At 34.7% G+C, this 17,863-nt stretch overlaps 1 protein-coding gene and 1 pseudogene across 1 annotated transcript; one reads left to right on the top strand and one right to left on the bottom strand.

The window, feature by feature from the left end:
* The first annotated feature begins 1,808 nt into the window (after positions 1-1,808).
* Positions 1,809-7,001, top strand: LOC114173971 (annotated as a pseudogene).
* A 2,020-nt stretch (positions 7,002-9,021) lies between these two features.
* On the bottom strand, positions 9,022-11,160 carry LOC114174713 (V-type proton ATPase 16 kDa proteolipid subunit-like). Its single transcript, XM_028059551.1, has 2 exons — positions 10,650-11,160; positions 9,022-9,512 (listed from the first exon to the last, which is right to left on the bottom strand). The coding sequence occupies exons 1-2, from the start codon at positions 11,009-11,011 to the stop codon at positions 9,380-9,382; spliced, it is 495 nt and encodes a 164-aa protein (XP_027915352.1). The 5' UTR covers positions 11,012-11,160; the 3' UTR covers positions 9,022-9,379.
* Positions 11,161-17,863: the final 6,703 nt, after the last annotated feature.

Here is a 17,863-nt window from a genome sequence, read left to right as displayed (position 1 = left end):
GAGTGAAAAGGAAAACGCGGTATATGAGAATTGTATATATTTTTCTTTATGAAATACTATGTATGTTTATAGGATTTTCGAGCCATCTGATTTTTTTGATAAAAACAAATAATATAAAAGATGATATATAATAATATCAAGAAATAACAGTTTATCCTATACATGATAATTAGTAGAATAATATTAATAATGTGATGTCTTATTTGATTAACCCATATATAATGTAAATATATGACATTAAAAAATATCATAACATAATCATTCTATCTTGATCATTTACATATTATTAATATATAAATATTTACACAAATAAATATATTTTAGAATATTATTTAATTATTATAGGCTGATAAAACTAAATGAATCTTGTTGAACTGCAGAAATTGTTGCGTGTCAAAGTATCAGTATTTTTTTTTGTCGGTGGAAGAAAATAAATAATACAATTATAAACAAATAAGTATCTGAACTATATTTTGATTTGGAAGTTGGAAAAAAAGGCAACATTTTGAGGGAAAGTTAAAAAAAAAAAAAAAAAAAAAAAACCTTTACTATACAGTGCAGTGGTTGTGGTTAAATGATGAGAAAGTGGGGGAAAAGATGGGATTCTTTCACAGGCTACATAATGCAGACGCGCCAATTTGGTCCATGTGAGCTTCCTCTGTTTACTCTTCCAGAGTATCAACAAACACATAACCAAATTGGTCCAGTGTAATTTATAGTTGATAAATTCAGTCACAAACATAGCCAAAATTGAATGCCCTTGATGGTTGCTAAGATTGTGCCTAACCTCTATTTCTTAATACCACAACAACAACGAAAAGCTTCCATTTCAGGCTTCTCCAAATTCTAATTCTCACCCATTTTACCCTATGCCTGTCATAAATTTCTTGCACTTATTTCAGGGTGGACCACTGTACAATTACTGCATAATTATAAATGGAGGATCATGTTGTTAAAGTGAAACCTTTTTTGGTTGGCATAAGGCCTGTTGTAGCTCAATGGAGCATTCAATAGCACCCTTTTTCTTTCTCTCTTAATTACTAAAATAGTTGTAATCCAATGTCTAAAGACACTGCATTCATTTTAAATTATTGCCACGCCTTGTCTTTACATTGTCAAACTTTTCAACTTCAGACTATGGCATTTTTTTGTGGTCCACCCAATTATTGATTCACCTTAATTCAATTTACTGTCCCGGATTAGCCTTTCCTTGTACTTTCTCACCATAACTTTATGGCTAAGTAGATTCAAAAGCCTAAGTAACAGTGCAAAACTTGACCAACCATCCACACCCTTTTTACACTTTTTAAACAAAACTGAAACTATAAAGTGCGAAACAGAAAAACAAATATGTCCAAGCCGTCCCAACCTGAAAACCCAAAATTCATTTTCATCCGAATGGTCCCAAGAGAAAACAGACAATCTTCACGTACACCACATCGTGATCTAAATCTAAAACTAACGAGGAATAAAATATCCAATAATTTAAAAAAAAAATTTAAAATCTTTTAACTGTTTCTGGTATTATAATACCTATTAAATGTATTTAATACGAATATTGATTAATAATTTAAAAAGGAGCATAAAGAGGAAAAAGAAGGGTGAATGATTCAAACCATATCACATCACATGAGGTTAAAAAGGTTTGTAGAGGCGAGGGACCCAGCAGAACTCAGACCAGCACACACACAGTGGCGTTTTCAAAAAAGGGTGAGTTCAAATGGTTATGGTTGTTGGAGAGGAGAGAGGGAACATAAATAAATAAATAAAATAAATTATTGAATAAGAAGAAACAGAAACCAAAAAAGACAGAAAGGAGAACTGTTATGGCGTTATGTAATGAAAACTGCGTTTTCATGTATGAGACAGAGAAATAGCAAATAAGAACGGAGAGATGTTTTTGCGGAATCTGGAAAATACACTCTTCTGCTTATTAGTTTCTGTGAGTGCAGTGTGCTAATGTACGCAACAACTGCACACCCTGCTAACCTAAACACCCAATAATAAAACCCTGCTCCAACTCCTGATCCCTATTATTATTATTCATAGCTTCTTCACTCTCGTTGCTTCTGCAACGGTTACCATTAACCACAAATCAACAACCATCCTTACGCATTCTCATGCCTGTTCTTCTTCTACTCCTGGTGTTGTGCGCACCGCTCTTAACGTGCGCCGACCGCAGCGCCGTTACTGTTGTGGAGATCCAAGCCTTGACGTCCTTCAAGCTCAACCTCCACGACCCCGTCGGAGCTCTCGACGGTTGGGATCCCACGTCGCCGGCGGCACCGTGTGACTGGCGCGGAGTCGCATGCATGAACGGCCGAGTCACGGAGTTGCGCCTGCCTCGCCTTCAACTCGGTGGCAGACTCAGTGACCGTCTCTCCGAGTTGCGCATGCTACGCAAGATAAGCCTTCGTTCAAACAACTTAAACGGAACCATTCCTTCGTCGCTCTCCAAATGCACGCTCTTACGGTCCTTGTTCCTGCAGGAGAATTCGTTTACCGGAAACCTTCCGACGGAGATCGCGAACCTCACCGGGCTTCAGATTTTCAATGTCGCGCTAAACCGCCTCTCCGGCAGTATCCCCGGCCTTCTCCCTCTCGGCCTCAAAGCCCTCGACCTCTCGTCGAACGCCTTCTCCGGCGAGATTCCAAGCTCCTTGGCGAACCTCTTTCAGCTTCAGTTGATAAACCTGTCGTATAACCAGTTATCCGGCGAGATTCCGGCGAGCCTCGGGGAGCTTCAGCAGCTGCAGTACCTCTGGCTGGACCACAATCTCCTCGGAGGAACGCTTCCTTCTGCGCTCGCAAATTGCTCCGCGCTTCTGCATCTGAGCGTGGATGGAAACGCGCTTACCGGCGTGATTCCGTCGGCGATTTCGGCGCTTCCGAGACTTCAGGTGATGTCACTGTCTCAGAACAACTTCACCGGCTCCATTCCAGCTTCCGTTTTCTGCAACGGTTCCGTCCACGCGCCGTCGTTGCGGATTGTTCACCTCAGTTTCAACGGTTTCATGGATTTCGTGGGGCCTGAGATGAGCACGTGTATTAGTGTTCTTCAGGTTTTGGATATTCAGCACAATCGGATACGAGGCACGTTTCCGTTGTGGTTGACCAACGTGACCACGTTGACCGTGCTTGATGTGTCCAATAATGCACTTTTTGGGGAGGTTCCGCCTCAAATAGGAAACCTTTTTAAGTTGGAGGTGTTGAAGATGGCTAATAATTCCTTCACCGGGACCATTCCGGTGGAACTGAAGAAATGTGGGTTCCTAAGTGTCGTTGATTTTGAAGGCAACGAGTTTGGCGGAGAAGTTCCTTCGTTTTTGGGTGATGTGACGGGGCTGAAGGTGCTATCTCTCGGTGGGAACCACTTCTCTGGTTCGGTTCCGGTGAGTTTTGGAAACCTTTCATATCTTGAAATGTTGAGTTTGAGGGGTAACAGGTTGACTGGAAGTATGCCTGAGATGATAATGAGTTTGAACAATTTGACGATACTTGACCTTAGTGGAAACAAATTTACGGGTGAACTTTATGCGAGTATTGGGAATTTGAATAAGTTGACGGTTCTCAATCTTAGTGGCAATGGCTTCTCTGGAAAAATTCCTTCCAGTTTGGGGAATCTTTTCAAGCTAACTACGCTTGACTTGAGCAAACAGAATCTTTCTGGAGAGTTACCGCTTGAGCTCTCAGGATTGCCCAGTTTGCAAGTTGTTGCACTGCAGGAAAACAAGTTATCTGGTGACGTGCCTGAAGGCTTTAGTAGTTTGACGAGTTTGCAGTATGTTAATCTCAGTTCTAATGCCTTTTCCGGGTCCATTCCTGAAAATTATGGATTTCTTCGTTCCTTGCTTGTTCTTTCGTTGTCTGGTAATGACATTACAGGAGCAATCCCTTCGGAAATTGGAAACTGCTCTGGTATCGAAACTCTTGAGCTTGGATCAAACTCTCTGGTAGGTCGCATTCCTTCTGATTTCTCTCGTCTCACCTTTTTGAGAGTGCTTGATTTGAGTGGAAACAATTTAACTGGGGATTTGCCTGAGGAAATCTCCAAATGCTCGGGGCTAACCACTTTGCTGGTGGATCACAACCATCTTTCCGGGGATATACCGGGATCCTTGTGGAATCTAGCAAACCTGACAACGCTAGATCTCTCTGCTAACAACTTGAGTGGGAAAATTCCAAGCAATCTTTCTATGATTCCGGGTTTAGTGTTCTTAAATGTCTCGGGAAATAACTTGGACGGTGAGATACCACCAACATTGGGATCTCGGTTCAGTAACCCCGATGTATTCGTGGATAATCCAGGTTTATGTGGGAAGCCATTGGATACGAAATGCGAAGATATAAATAATGGCAAGGACAGAAAGAGGATGATTGTGCTTGTGGTTGTCGTTGCTTGTGGAGCTTTTGTACTGGTTTTGTTTTGCTGCTTCTACGTGTTCAGTCTATTGAGATGGCGTAAAAGACTGAAACGGGGTGTTTCGGGTGAAAAGAAGAAGAGTCCCGCTAGAGCCAGTTCTGGAACAAGTGGAGGTCGTAGCAGCACTGAGAGTGGGGGACCAAAACTAGTGATGTTTAACACTAAAGTTACACTAGCCGAGACCATCGAAGCAACAAGACAATTCGACGAAGAGAACGTGCTGAGCAGAACAAGGTATGGATTAGTGTTCAAAGCCTGTTACAACGATGGAATGGTCCTCTCCATTCGCAGGCTCCAAGATGGATCATTGGATGAAAACATGTTTAGAAAAGAAGCAGAATCACTAGGCAAAGTGAAGCACCGAAATTTAACAGTTCTCAGAGGTTACTATGCTGGGCCACCTGACATGAGACTCCTAGTCTACGATTACATGCCCAATGGAAACCTCGCAACCCTCCTCCAAGAAGCTTCTCACCAAGATGGCCACGTTCTAAATTGGCCAATGCGACACCTCATTGCACTGGGCATTGCCCGTGGATTAGGCTTCCTACATCAATCCTCAATGGTCCACGGCAACGTGAAACCACAAAATGTCCTATTCGATGCAGATTTCGAAGCCCATTTATCAGATTTCGGGTTAGAAAAGTTAACAGTGGCCACCACCCCAGGCGAAGCCTCAACTTCAGCATCCGTTGGCACGTTAGGTTACGTTTCTCCAGAAGCAGTCTTAACCGGGGAAGCCACGAAGGAGAGTGATGTTTACAGCTTTGGCATTGTGTTGTTGGAACTGCTGACTGGAAAACGACCCGTCATGTTCACCCAGGACGAAGACATAGTGAAGTGGGTAAAAAAACAATTACAGAGGGGTCAAATAACAGAGCTATTAGAACCGGGTTTGCTTGAGTTGGATCCAGAATCATCAGAGTGGGAAGAGTTTTTACTGGGTGTAAAAGTTGGGTTACTATGCACAGCACCTGACCCTCTTGATCGACCAACCATGTCTGACATTGTTTTCATGCTTGAAGGCTGTCGAGTCGGTCCTGATATCCCATCCTCCGCGGATCCCACCTCCCAACCTTCTCCGGCCTAACCCAAATCCTCAAATTTTCATCATCAACTTTAACATTTAGTTGTTTTGATTATTAAAAAAAAAAAAAACTTCTCTTTCTCCCCTGTTCTTGGTTATTAACTTGTTTTCTTTCTGCCGAATTCTTTTCCCCTTGAAGAAGAAAAAAACAGGAAAAGGTAACATTGTCGCCACTTTTTTCCATTTTTGGTGGCTATTTTCACGGTTTGTTTGAAAGTGGTGCCGGACTCGTAGATGAAGGAGAGGTGGGAACCCCATGATGAGGCGTGTTATCTCTCTCACTTTCTCGAGTTCTAAGTTAGTCAACGTCTATGACAAATACAGAGTGGTTTGCTATACCGAGGAAGAGAGTGAGGACAAGGAAGTGGGTCCCGCGCGGCGTTTCCCGCCAAAATAACGGCACATAATTGGTATTGTTCCCGTCCACGAAACGAACCTGGTTTTTCTGACATCGTCATGTGGTCTTGGCGCAGGTTCCGGCAACGGAGTTGAATGATGTAGCCGTTAAGATTGTGGGGTCCGAGGTACACGTTGTTCCCAAGAGTAGTAGTGCATTGTTTTTTGGTGTAACCCATCTGCTCATGCAGCTTGAAAGACATGTAGAATTCAGTATTCCCCTTGGTGCGCCACGTGTATTTTTCTGGTGCCCTAAACAATTTTAGTTTATTATTTGTCTTCATTTTAGGACTTGTTTATTTATTTTTTGTTAGTGGAAAGAAGGGAATAGAGAAAAGTCGTGAGGGAAGACTACATTATGATTGGCCATTTGGCCCACGGCTCAACAACTCTTGAACCTTTTTTTGTGGGTCATCATCATCATATCCGCCACTTTTTCTTTGAATTGGATTCTGCCTGGTTACCATTTTTTTGCTTTAAGGACTTTTCAGGGGGCACTTGGCATCTATTTGGGAGATTCAAGAGAAGAGAGGAAAGGAGAGGATATCTTTTGCCATTAAAGAACCTTCCTCTTTCTGATTGGATCTGGTTATGTGGGGAGTAACTTATGTGAGTCCAACTTTCTTCTAAATCTTCTTTATTTATTTTTTTCATCTGTGCTACCTATTTAGCAGTATATATGTGGTAGTGGATCAAGACCCCAATATTCTCCACAGGCGGTACTGTCATAAAAATTGATAAACAAATCGTAGTACAACATTTTTATAAAATATGTAGTGCAATAATCAATAATGCTAAGTACTCATCACAAGGATCTGTAACGAAAAAAATACAATTTGACTGACACTGAAGAGAGAGTGAGGGAACACAGCACAACTCCTAATACTGTCTACTGACCGTTAGGGTCCTTTCAAATTTTATAATCTTTTGAATGATTCGGAAGACCAAAAATTAGAAAAATGTTTTTTAGGATGGAGATTAAAAGATGAGCTGTATATAAATTTCAATTTTGTCTTAACTTACTTGACTATTTTTGTAAACAGCTCATAATGTTGTTGTTATTCTTTTTCTATTAAAAAATCAAGTTGGCACCACTTTAAGTTAAATGGAGATTACATGTATGCATCGATAGATCTCATGAAGTTTTTCAACACACCTTCCTTTTATCTTGTATTGTTTGTCTTTTAGGGTAACATAGGCCACGTGGAACAATTTAATTAACTGAATAAATTATAATGATTATTTTTATAGATATCCTTGTCCTAGTTAATCCTTCAAATATATCCCTTTTACACATTGTTCTTTCATTGATATTTTCTTCTTTTTCTACAATTCATTTTTTCATATATTAAAATATAAATAACAATGTAAATTTAGAAAAAAATTAACATTTAAAAACCTGTATTTGTTTTATTCATTCAAAACTTTATGTTTTAATTTTTAAAATGTTTTTTTATAGAAATAATTGAAATGTAAAATAAATAAATCGATGAAATAATGTAACCCTAATTCAAATAGGAAAGTACTTGCTTGCGGCATTTGTAAATCTTAACGATTAATTGAAATGGTATTGAAAATAAGGTGTTTATGTGTAAAAAGAGATAATAAAATTTCGTAAGAAGTCAATATTTAGTTTGGGAGCACGATTCAGTGTGGTCACAAGGAAAAATGCAGTGTGGTCACAAAAGGAAAAATGTGTTTAGCTGAACACAAATGTTAGTAGGAGCTGCTGTATAGAAACCATTAAGTGAAAGGAAGGAAACAAATTGGCATTCAATGCTTCTAAATTGTGAGGGTTTTCGTATGTAACCTTTTATAAATTGAAGCTCTTAAACAAAAAAATCAGGTACTCATACCACAATCAGTCTTCCTTTGTAATTTCTTAAAGCTATTGTGGTTGTTACTTTTATAGAGAGAAGAATGATCAATCTCGGTCGAAGAACTTGATTAATTACTTTTAATGAATTTTTTTTAGTTCACTACTGTTCAAATAACCCATTGTTAACTATTATTTTATTATATTCTGTCAATAATTTTCTTTTAATTTTATCTAATTCTTCATATGTTTATTTAGACGTGCCGAATAGCCTACGAGATAGTATAATGCTATTTTACTAATTCATTTATTATGTGGACCAACTCGACCCATATATTTTCATATATTTTCTTATGTGAATCAAATTAGCCCATATACCCGTACCAGGCATGTGAATCAAATTAGTCCATATACCCGTACCAGGCTTGTGTAAAATGGCTACTGTATTCTCGTTTACCGAACCAGCTGTCAATCCAATTAATCCCTTGTGGGCCAAATGGATCATATTAATGATGACTCCTTCTTTTAGCACCCTTCTTTCTCTATCTTCACATGAGTGAAAAAAGGCTCAAATTATTCATGAGTACAAGTATTTTGGATTGTATAATTAAAAAATATACTTTAAATTATATAATTAGATTATTCAGAAATGTATTAAAGACTATGCAATTAAGAATTTAAAAATATATTTTAAATTACACAATCTAAAGATATATTATAAGTTATATAATATATAATATATTTTTTAATTTATAAGCATATTTCAAAATTATGCATTTCAAAATACATTTTCAAGTTGTGCAATATAAACAATTCTAAGCCACAAACAATTTTCACTTTTCATGAAAGGAAAGGAAAAAAAAAAAATTTTACCCGTCCTACAATCACTTTTAGAGTTTTATCTTGGTAAAAGTCCAAATCTATTTGGAAAACGCCTAGATAAAAGTCCAAATCTATTTGGAAAACGCCTAACGTACCTACTATACCATATGTAAGATGTGTTTATAAAAATTGAGATTTTACATTTCAAAATGTGATTCTACTTTTATAATTGTAACCTGGTCCAACCCGATTCTGATTGGATTTCTTCAAGTTAAACTAGCTGAAAATATTGGTATTCTCACTCAAACAATCATTTTCTTTTTCTTCAAATCCGATCCAACCTAATGTAGGATCACCCCTGAACGTATTTTCCTTAGCCAACCACCCTATTATCCAAGGTCACAAACAGCATTACTCATTAGCAGCTTTATCCATTAATTAGTCGAATTATTAGGATAGTCATCATGGTAAGACATGTCCGTAATTTTCAAGATCATTATAAAAGAAATAAGGTTGACATTTAATATCTCATTACAGCCATAAAATGAGGTTTTGGGGCTTGTGGAGAGAGCTGAAGTGTCGAATGGCACACGACACAATACTCACCGTTTTCAAAATAAACTCAAACATGTTTTATTTCAGAGATCTCTAATTTAGTCTGGATAGCATAATTAAATACAATAAATGGCCAAAGAAAATCGTTTGGACGTTTTATTTCTGAATAACCTGAATGAAGAGCATCACAAAGCAACAATCTTACCAATACCTAGATCTTCACGACATTCGCCATCCAAATCCATGGTTCTATACGCTCTAAGCAGCGTGAGATTCCGTCCTAATCAGCCCTGGATTGGCCAGCGCGGGAAGAGAGGATGATGCCAACAATGAGACCATACAACGCCAATGCCTCAGCAAAGATGAGAATCAGAATCATACCAACAAAAAGCTTTGGCTGTTGGGCATTTGCTCTACAAAGAACAGTCCATTTTCAGCATGGCAAATTCAATAAATTGCAATAGAGATCATACGAATTTCTCCGGTAGGAGTGAAACAATCTCAGTGAACAACATGCAGTCAAAAAACATTGAAAGCACTAGCAGCAATGGTGATACTAGCATTAGATAATTTTTGGACTTCAAATTCAATCAACAATAGACAACAAGTACTGATGTATATTCCAAATTGTGCCTTGCATCATGCCATAATAGCTGTTTCTTCATTGTAGACTACACAGAACACATTGAAAATCAATTTCATCTATAAAGAAGTCTGCTGCTGTAGCCCAAATCTAACTACCAGCATGTTCGGATACAAGTCTGAAGGACTCACAACACAACCATGTTTAAGAACAGATACATTACCACACAGTAAAGATCTTTTTCATTTTTAATTGATTAAAATTTATTATGCTCCAAAATGCATGTTACACTACAAGAAAAAAAAAAAATAGAACCAAAAGTAGTTTTTCCATTGGGTTGAGAAATTGATGCCTTTGATAAATAACTTCATTAAGTACTATAAATCAGTGTTTACATATACGTTTAAGTTGTTTCCATTATCAAAAAACATTGGGCTAAACAATTTTGATGCAAGTTGTAAGCTGTTTTCATAAGCTATCTTGCACAGCCGATTAAAATAAGAAAAAAGCAACACACGAACAAAAAAAGATCAAAACCTATTTTCACAAACTCTCAAACACTTAACAAATGCTCGTGTCATCATCAGATAGGCCCAATTAAGCTGCAAACATACAAAAACGAAAAACCTAAGCCTTCTCCAACAAACTTGCTCTTAAGATAAAAAAACAAGTTCCCAGACATTACTTCAAACTCACAATGAACCAAAATCAAATACACAAAGTACCCCGCACAAGCATCCAAATTACATGTCAACACACATACTCTGCCCAATTCCTGAATAAATTATAATTTTGCAATTCAATTCGGCACACAGAAGGTCATCGACCATTGAAATTGACATAAATTCAAAACAAGTACAAAACTCACGAAACAACCAAAGTGAACTAAGTGTGGACAACAATAGAAGTGAATACCTAAGAAATTGAACAAGTAACGAAACGAGAGTGGAGAACGAAAATAGCATACCTAACACCGGCGTCGCCAACGATGCCAATGGCCATGCCAGCGGAGAGACCAGCGAGACCGCAAGCGAGACCAGAAGAGAGATGAGCGTAGCCGTCGAAGAGATAGTACGATTTGGCCTTAGGGTTAATTCCCGTGCTGATGATCACCGCGATGATCAAGCCGTAGATGCCCAGCACTCCCGCCATGACAACCGGCACAATCGATTTCATCACCAGCTCCGGCCTCATCACGCCCATCGATGCAACACCGACACCGCTCTTCGCCGTGCCGTACGCCGCCCCCATGCAGGAGAAAACGAGAGCCGCCGCGGCACCCAGGAAGCCGAAGAAGGGAGCCGTTTCATCGCCGCTGAAATCAACCATTCTTTCTTTCTTTCTCTGGATTTTGGCTTCGGCCAAACGACACTTAGATCTGTTGCTATTACTGTTATTATTGTTTTTTCGCCTTCTCTTCTTCCCTCTGCGAAGTTTCTTGAACCCACCCTCTCTTCCACCTCTGTCATTATCACTCACGCCACATGTAATCAAGCTATATTATTTTAGTAACAACCTAAATAATCCCTTTTATATCATTCCACTTACCTTTTACTCTCTTAAGAACGTTTTTTTTTTTATATTTTATTAACATCGAAGTGAAATTAGGAAACCGGGAACTGTAAATAGCAGGTAAGGGAGGCCCATACCCAAAAAAACTCTTCAGGGCCATATAGAAATGTTTGTAGTAATAGTCGCGGCCCATGATGTAACTATAAAAGCCACTACTAAACTATCGTAAGAACAAGGAAACTATAGTTTTAACCTATGTATATTAGGGATGGCAACGGGGCGGGGCGGGGACGGGTTTCACTATCCCATACCCATTCCCGTAAAAAAAATTCATCCCTATCCCCATACCCAAACCCAACGGGTATCAAACTTTTGACTCATCCCCATACCCACCGGGTAACGGGTGTAATCTCGTACCCATACCCGTTTTCTTACTACTTTAATATTAATTTTAATTAATTTTTATAAAAAATTACGGTAAAGGAAACATAATATTATTAAATATTCAATATTAGGAGTATGGTTGTTTCTTCAATATCAAATGCTTTGAAATAAATTATAATTGTTTACATTTTAGATTATAATACCAAATAAAATTTGATGAAAACCAAAACATTTATTAAATTTGCAAACATTAATGAAACCTAGTTGATAAATTTTAAAAATATTTTTAAAAAAATATAAAAGGAAAAAAATACTTAAATTAAAATATATTTTAAATGTTTGTTTACTTCAATTTTTTAAATTATAATGAATCTATTTTTTATACACTAATAAAAGTTATAATACATCTCTTAATCAAAATGATGCAATGAACAAATAATAAACATAACAATAAAATTTTAACATAGATCTTGTATCTTTTGAACCACAATATATGTTGGTTGGTGGTAAAAAGATATTCATGACAATTACATTAAATTTTTATATTGTAGTAAATAAAAATTATTTGTACAACTATAGTGAAAAAATTAAAGTATGATTGTAATGAGTAAGAAAATAAAAAATAATTAGATAAAATTTATCAAAATAGTATTCTACATGATGAAAATAAACAAAAAATAAAAATATTAAAAAATTAACAAATGTGTGTTTTATAAACAATTTGGAGACTATTGGAATGAATCACACAAAGGAAAATAAATATATAATTAATGGTATGACAAGATGAAAAATATCTTAGAAATCTAAAAAGACTTTTCAAATATCAACATATATACTCAATGGTTGATAAAAAAATGACGCAAAAAATAAATAATACACATAATAAAATTTTATCATAGATCTTATATCTTTTAAACTCCAATATATGTTGGATGGTGATAAAAAAATATTCATGGCAATTACATTAAATTTTTATATTGTAGTAAATAAAAATTATTTATACAATTATAGTGAAAAAAATTAAAGTATGATTGTAATGAGTTAGAAAATAAAAAATAATTAGATAAAATTTATCGAAATAATATTCTACATGATGAAAATAAAAAAAATAAAAAATTAACAAATGTGTGTCTTATAAAAAATTTGGAGACTATTGGAAGGAATTGCACAAAGAAAAACAAATGTATAATTAAGGGTATGATAAGACGAAAAATATCTTAGAGATCTAAGGAAACTTTTCAAATATCAACATATATATACTCAATGGTTGAGAAATAACAAAAAATATTTTAGCGAAATAAAAGAGTTCTTCAAATGAAACAAAAATTAATAATAATAAGTAAAGAACTTTTTTTATATTATTTAGTAAATGAAATGTTTATCTTATTAAACACTTAAATTGAGAGTATTAAACATTCTCATGTGAATGTGAAAGGAAAATATACAATAAATAAAAATATTAAAAAATAATAGAAATATTCAAATGTTAGACATAAAATTTTTTTAATTGACATACATCATTTTAACATAATTACATAAAAATTATGATAAGATAAAAAATATATTAGAGATGCAAATGAGTTTCATGACAAACCAAATATTTAGAAGAAATAAAAAATAGAGACAATATATATATATATATATATATATATATAGGATTACTTAATTAATTGTGAATATTTTAATAATTTAAATGAGGATGGAGATATGGCGGGGACGGGTATTATGGCGGGGATATATTCATCCCCATCCCCATCCCCATACCCAATCAAAAAAATCGGGGATTACCCATACCCATACCCATACCCAGTCAATGCGGGGATTCCCCGTCAAAACGGGGACGGGTTCGGACAATACCCACGGGGACAGGTTTATTTGCCATCTCTATATGTATTAAATTCAGGCGTGTGGTAATTACTTGTAACATGTGATCAAAGTTGATTTGCTAAAAAAATTCTCCAATTAAAATTATTTTTAATTAAATTAATACACAATCTAAACTTATAATCAAACTAAAAAAAAAAACCATAAAATTAGATCTCCCTTAAAACACGATTAAGTATCAATCACTTTTTTCATGTACTTCAAGTGATGAATGGGGGTGCTGAGCTGAGGTTATCTCCATGAATAATGACATGTAATATTATGACTGACATTAGTTCAATAATGAGAATTAATTAGCACTCAAGAACACTTAACAACTAACCAAATGAACTACAGACACCATGCGTTTCAATGTTTAACACGTAATAATGCAGCTTGGTTTAGCTAATGGGATTAACAATGAACATTAAACTCTCGCTTTTTCATGATTAATTTTGTTTTTTCGAGCCATGCTAAGCTAAGCTTTCATCATTGAATTTATCTAAACCTGTTTTGCTATCAATTTAATCCTTTACAACAAGGGCAAAATAGAAAAATAAAATCAAAACTGTTATGATTGGACAAGTTCTAATTATTTCCACTGGAAATGTTACCACATTTTCCGGGCCTTCACAGTGAAGAAGCAGTTTCCGCCACACGTTCATTTCGGATATGGTATGTCCCTATGGGGCCTGAAAGATGTATGATAAAAGTCCAATGAAAACATGACTGAAATTATTATAAGACTTTGATATGGAGGTGTAATTATTCTCTAGGCTTTCGTATCACTTTCTTGAGTTGTCCAATTTCGGTAGCAAATTGTAACATTTACTTCGGATTCATACTAATGCTTCATCATCATTCGCAATTCTTTTAGAGCATGAAAATTTTCTTGCATTCCATCTTATTGTCGAGAAGAAATTTTGAATGTAGACCCATTATGATTTGCACACGGATTGCTTGACTTAAATTTAAATGCGTCATCATTATTATTTTTGTCGTCACCATCCATCTAAATGAACATTACATGGTAAAGTTGCAACTTGCACCTACCAAAACAAAGGTAGAACAAAGTCAATTGTAGTTTGGTAATAAAGATGAAGAGTGTGTTTCGTACGTATGGTAACACTAAGATTATCATTGGACCCGTTAATGAAAGTGGAATTTAATGTATGCTTGTCCAGTAATAAAAGGCACGGAGTAAAATAAAGAGGTCATCATTGATATTTTTATTTGGGTTAATTATGTTTTTTGTCCCTCAAGTAATATGTAATTTTGTTTTTAGTCTCCCAATTAACGTTTGTTTTAATTTGGTCCCGCATGTTTTGAAACGATCGGAAATGGTCCTCATTTTTTGACGCTGTTAGTTGTGTTTGACACCTGACAAACAAACTGCCACGTCTGGATCCCGTTTTAAGCTGTGTAATAAATTTTATGTTTGGTGCACGTGTTAATTAAAGATGAAGAGAATAAAATAAAAGAGGGGTTGAAAGAAGTTTGAAACCCTAAAATTTAAAATTCAAAATTGGGGCTTCCTGGTGGTGAGGAAGTGTCCCAATTTGAAAGCATATTGTGTTACTCTTCGGACTTCTGAAAGCGGACCTTGGTGTGTTCATTTTTCTCGGAATAATAGCAGTAACCAAATAAATCTTACTACTGGGTGGAAGAGTCTTGTAGAAGATAATAACTTGGAACTACGAGATGTATGTGTTTTTGAGAAAATCAAGAAACCGAGACTTTCATTCAAAGTTATAATTTTTAGAGACACAGAAGAATCAAGTTCTCCTGAGTTTTCAGGTTATTGACATTTCTGAAATAGTGCTTACTAGTTACAACTGTAACATGCTATGTTTCTTCATATTACTTCCCCTTTTGATCTGTTTTTTGTTGTTGTTTTAGATCATTCAATTCCCGAATGCAATGAGAGGGAGTTAGAGAATTACTTCAGTGTTTGCATCAAACTCACGGATTTACATACTATGGTAGAATTAATTAGAATCAAATTTTAGAAATGCAAACTTTTTCTGTGCATTATGCAAAATCTTCCAAGGATTTTCTTCAACCACCATGATATTCATCATTCAAATGAAGTGATCCTACAAGTTAGGGAGAGAACATGGAAGGTGAAGATAGATTCTCACCGTAGATTCTCATGTGGTGGGTGTGTTTTTATCAGAGGAGGCGAATTAAAGCTTGGAGATGTTTGTCGCTTCGAGTTGATTGATAAGAAGAAGATTGTGTTTCAACTTACCACCACGAAGCCCCAATTCTGAAATTTAAATTTTAGGGTTTCAAACTTTTCTCAATCCCTCTTTTATTTCATTATCTTCATCTTTAATTAACACGTGCACAAAACATAAAATTTATTACACAACTTAAAATGGGATCCAAACGTGACAGTCCATTTGTTAGGTGTCAAACACAACTAACGGCGTCCAAAAATGAGGAACATTTCCGATCGTTTCAAAACATGAGGGACCAAATTAGAGCAAACGTTAGTTAGGGGACTAAAAACAAAATCGCACAATACCTGAGGAACAAAAAACATAATTAACCCTTTTTATTTTTATTTTTTTACATTAATTGTTTAATTGAGACGAGAAGTGTTGTGGGAAGTTTAGAAGTTTTGCATAGATCGAAATCGAATAATATGTTATCCATTAGTAAGTTGGTGTTTATATTTAATCATATGATTTATTTTGATTTTTATATTTTTTTAATTAATTAATTTTTATTATATTTTAAATAAAATTAATTTTGTTCATTCTGTTAAATTAATTCATTTAAGTTGACACGTGACATGTTTCATGACACAATTCCAAAATATTTTACTTGTAACACTTTTTAAACAATTTGATACATGACATATTTGGTACTATAATTTGAAACATCAAATTAATAAAATAAATCAAATTGATTCTATTTAAAAATATTAAAACTAAAAAATATATAAATCAAAAGTAAATTATAAATCAGTTACTAATGAAATTTTTTATTTAATAAATTTGAAACCCTATATATTTTCAAATTGATTTTTTATAACATATTAACAGATGGTATAGACTTAATTAAGTTAAAGAAAGTAATTTTTCATTTTTCATGAGTGAAAAATGACAAAGGATTTGTTATGCATGAAAATAAATAATATTATACTCATATAAAGCATGTCCCTTGAGTAAACTGTGGTTAGTTCAGTACTACTTTCAGTTTAGGATTACAGTGACGGTTCTCTTTTTGAGACCCAATAGAATACTTTTACTTATACTTAAAATTTCATTATTTCTTTACCAACTTTTGTTCGTACGTCACTCCAGTTTTACTACTTTAGTTAATATTTAGTTCATTAATCATAATTACCATCACAAAGTTGTATTAGTTCATTAACAGAGAATAATCAAATTCTCTCTGAAACAAATTTTCTCATAGAATATAAGTAAATTTCATTTCCGAAAATATTATATTTTAAAATATAAATCATACTTGGAAACGAACTCTCTCAAGTTATAAAGAAACTACATTTTTTTTTTGTTCTATCCTAACATTCCCAAAATATTAAACCAAACATGTTTTCTCTCCGTACGTACACAAATAAAAAAATGTACAAAAATTATGATTTTTTTTTTGTGGAAAAAAAATGTTCTTAGTAAAAAATATTCGATTTTTTCATTTATTATATAAAAGAGGAAGTTTATAATTTAAATAATACAATGGAAATTATATTTAAATCACTCAAGGAAGAAAAGTGTAATTTGTAAAAGATATTTTAGTCGTAAGATTATTTAAAAATAAAGCAAACCGTGATATATGTATATTTATATGAAGGAAAACAAGTTTATATTTGAGCATGAGAGAGTGATGCAATGCTTTTTTCTCTTCGATATATGGTACTGCATTTCGGTAAAAAAAATTTAATGAGACTTGTGAAAAAAAATAAAGTATCATATATCGTAAAATAAATGGATGGAATTTAATCTAGAATAATTTTAACTACTTAACTTTTTCTTTTTTTAAATTTGCACCTCCTAAGAGATGATAGTGCGAAAAATACTTAGATAATATTTTGCCTCTTTGGTATGCATTACGCGTTCCGCGCATGATTCACAAAGTAACTTTTTTACAAGTATTTGTGATGCCTTTCCACTAAATATGGTTCTGTTGAGTTCAATAATAAATATCTGTTACTGCTTCTCAAAATAAATATTTTTAAATAATTACTTTTGAAAACAATAGCTTATTCGAGAAATAGATAGAATTTATGTGTAAATTAGGAGTGTTGTAAAAGTAGGAAATATCTTTCATTAAGTCTTAATCAAAGACTGGGTAAGGAAGTTCATTGACTGCAAAATGCTGATAGAGAAAGTAAGAAAAAGGTAATGCAAGGAGAATCATGCCTTTTTGACAAACTAGCGCAAAGCAAAATGA

Source organism: Vigna unguiculata, chromosome 2 (assembly GCF_004118075.2).
Source record: "Vigna unguiculata cultivar IT97K-499-35 chromosome 2, ASM411807v1, whole genome shotgun sequence".
NCBI classification, from domain to species: domain Eukaryota; kingdom Viridiplantae; phylum Streptophyta; class Magnoliopsida; order Fabales; family Fabaceae; genus Vigna; species Vigna unguiculata.
Note: the sequence above shows the minus strand (reverse complement) of the source record. Positions and strands in the feature narration are given on the sequence as shown.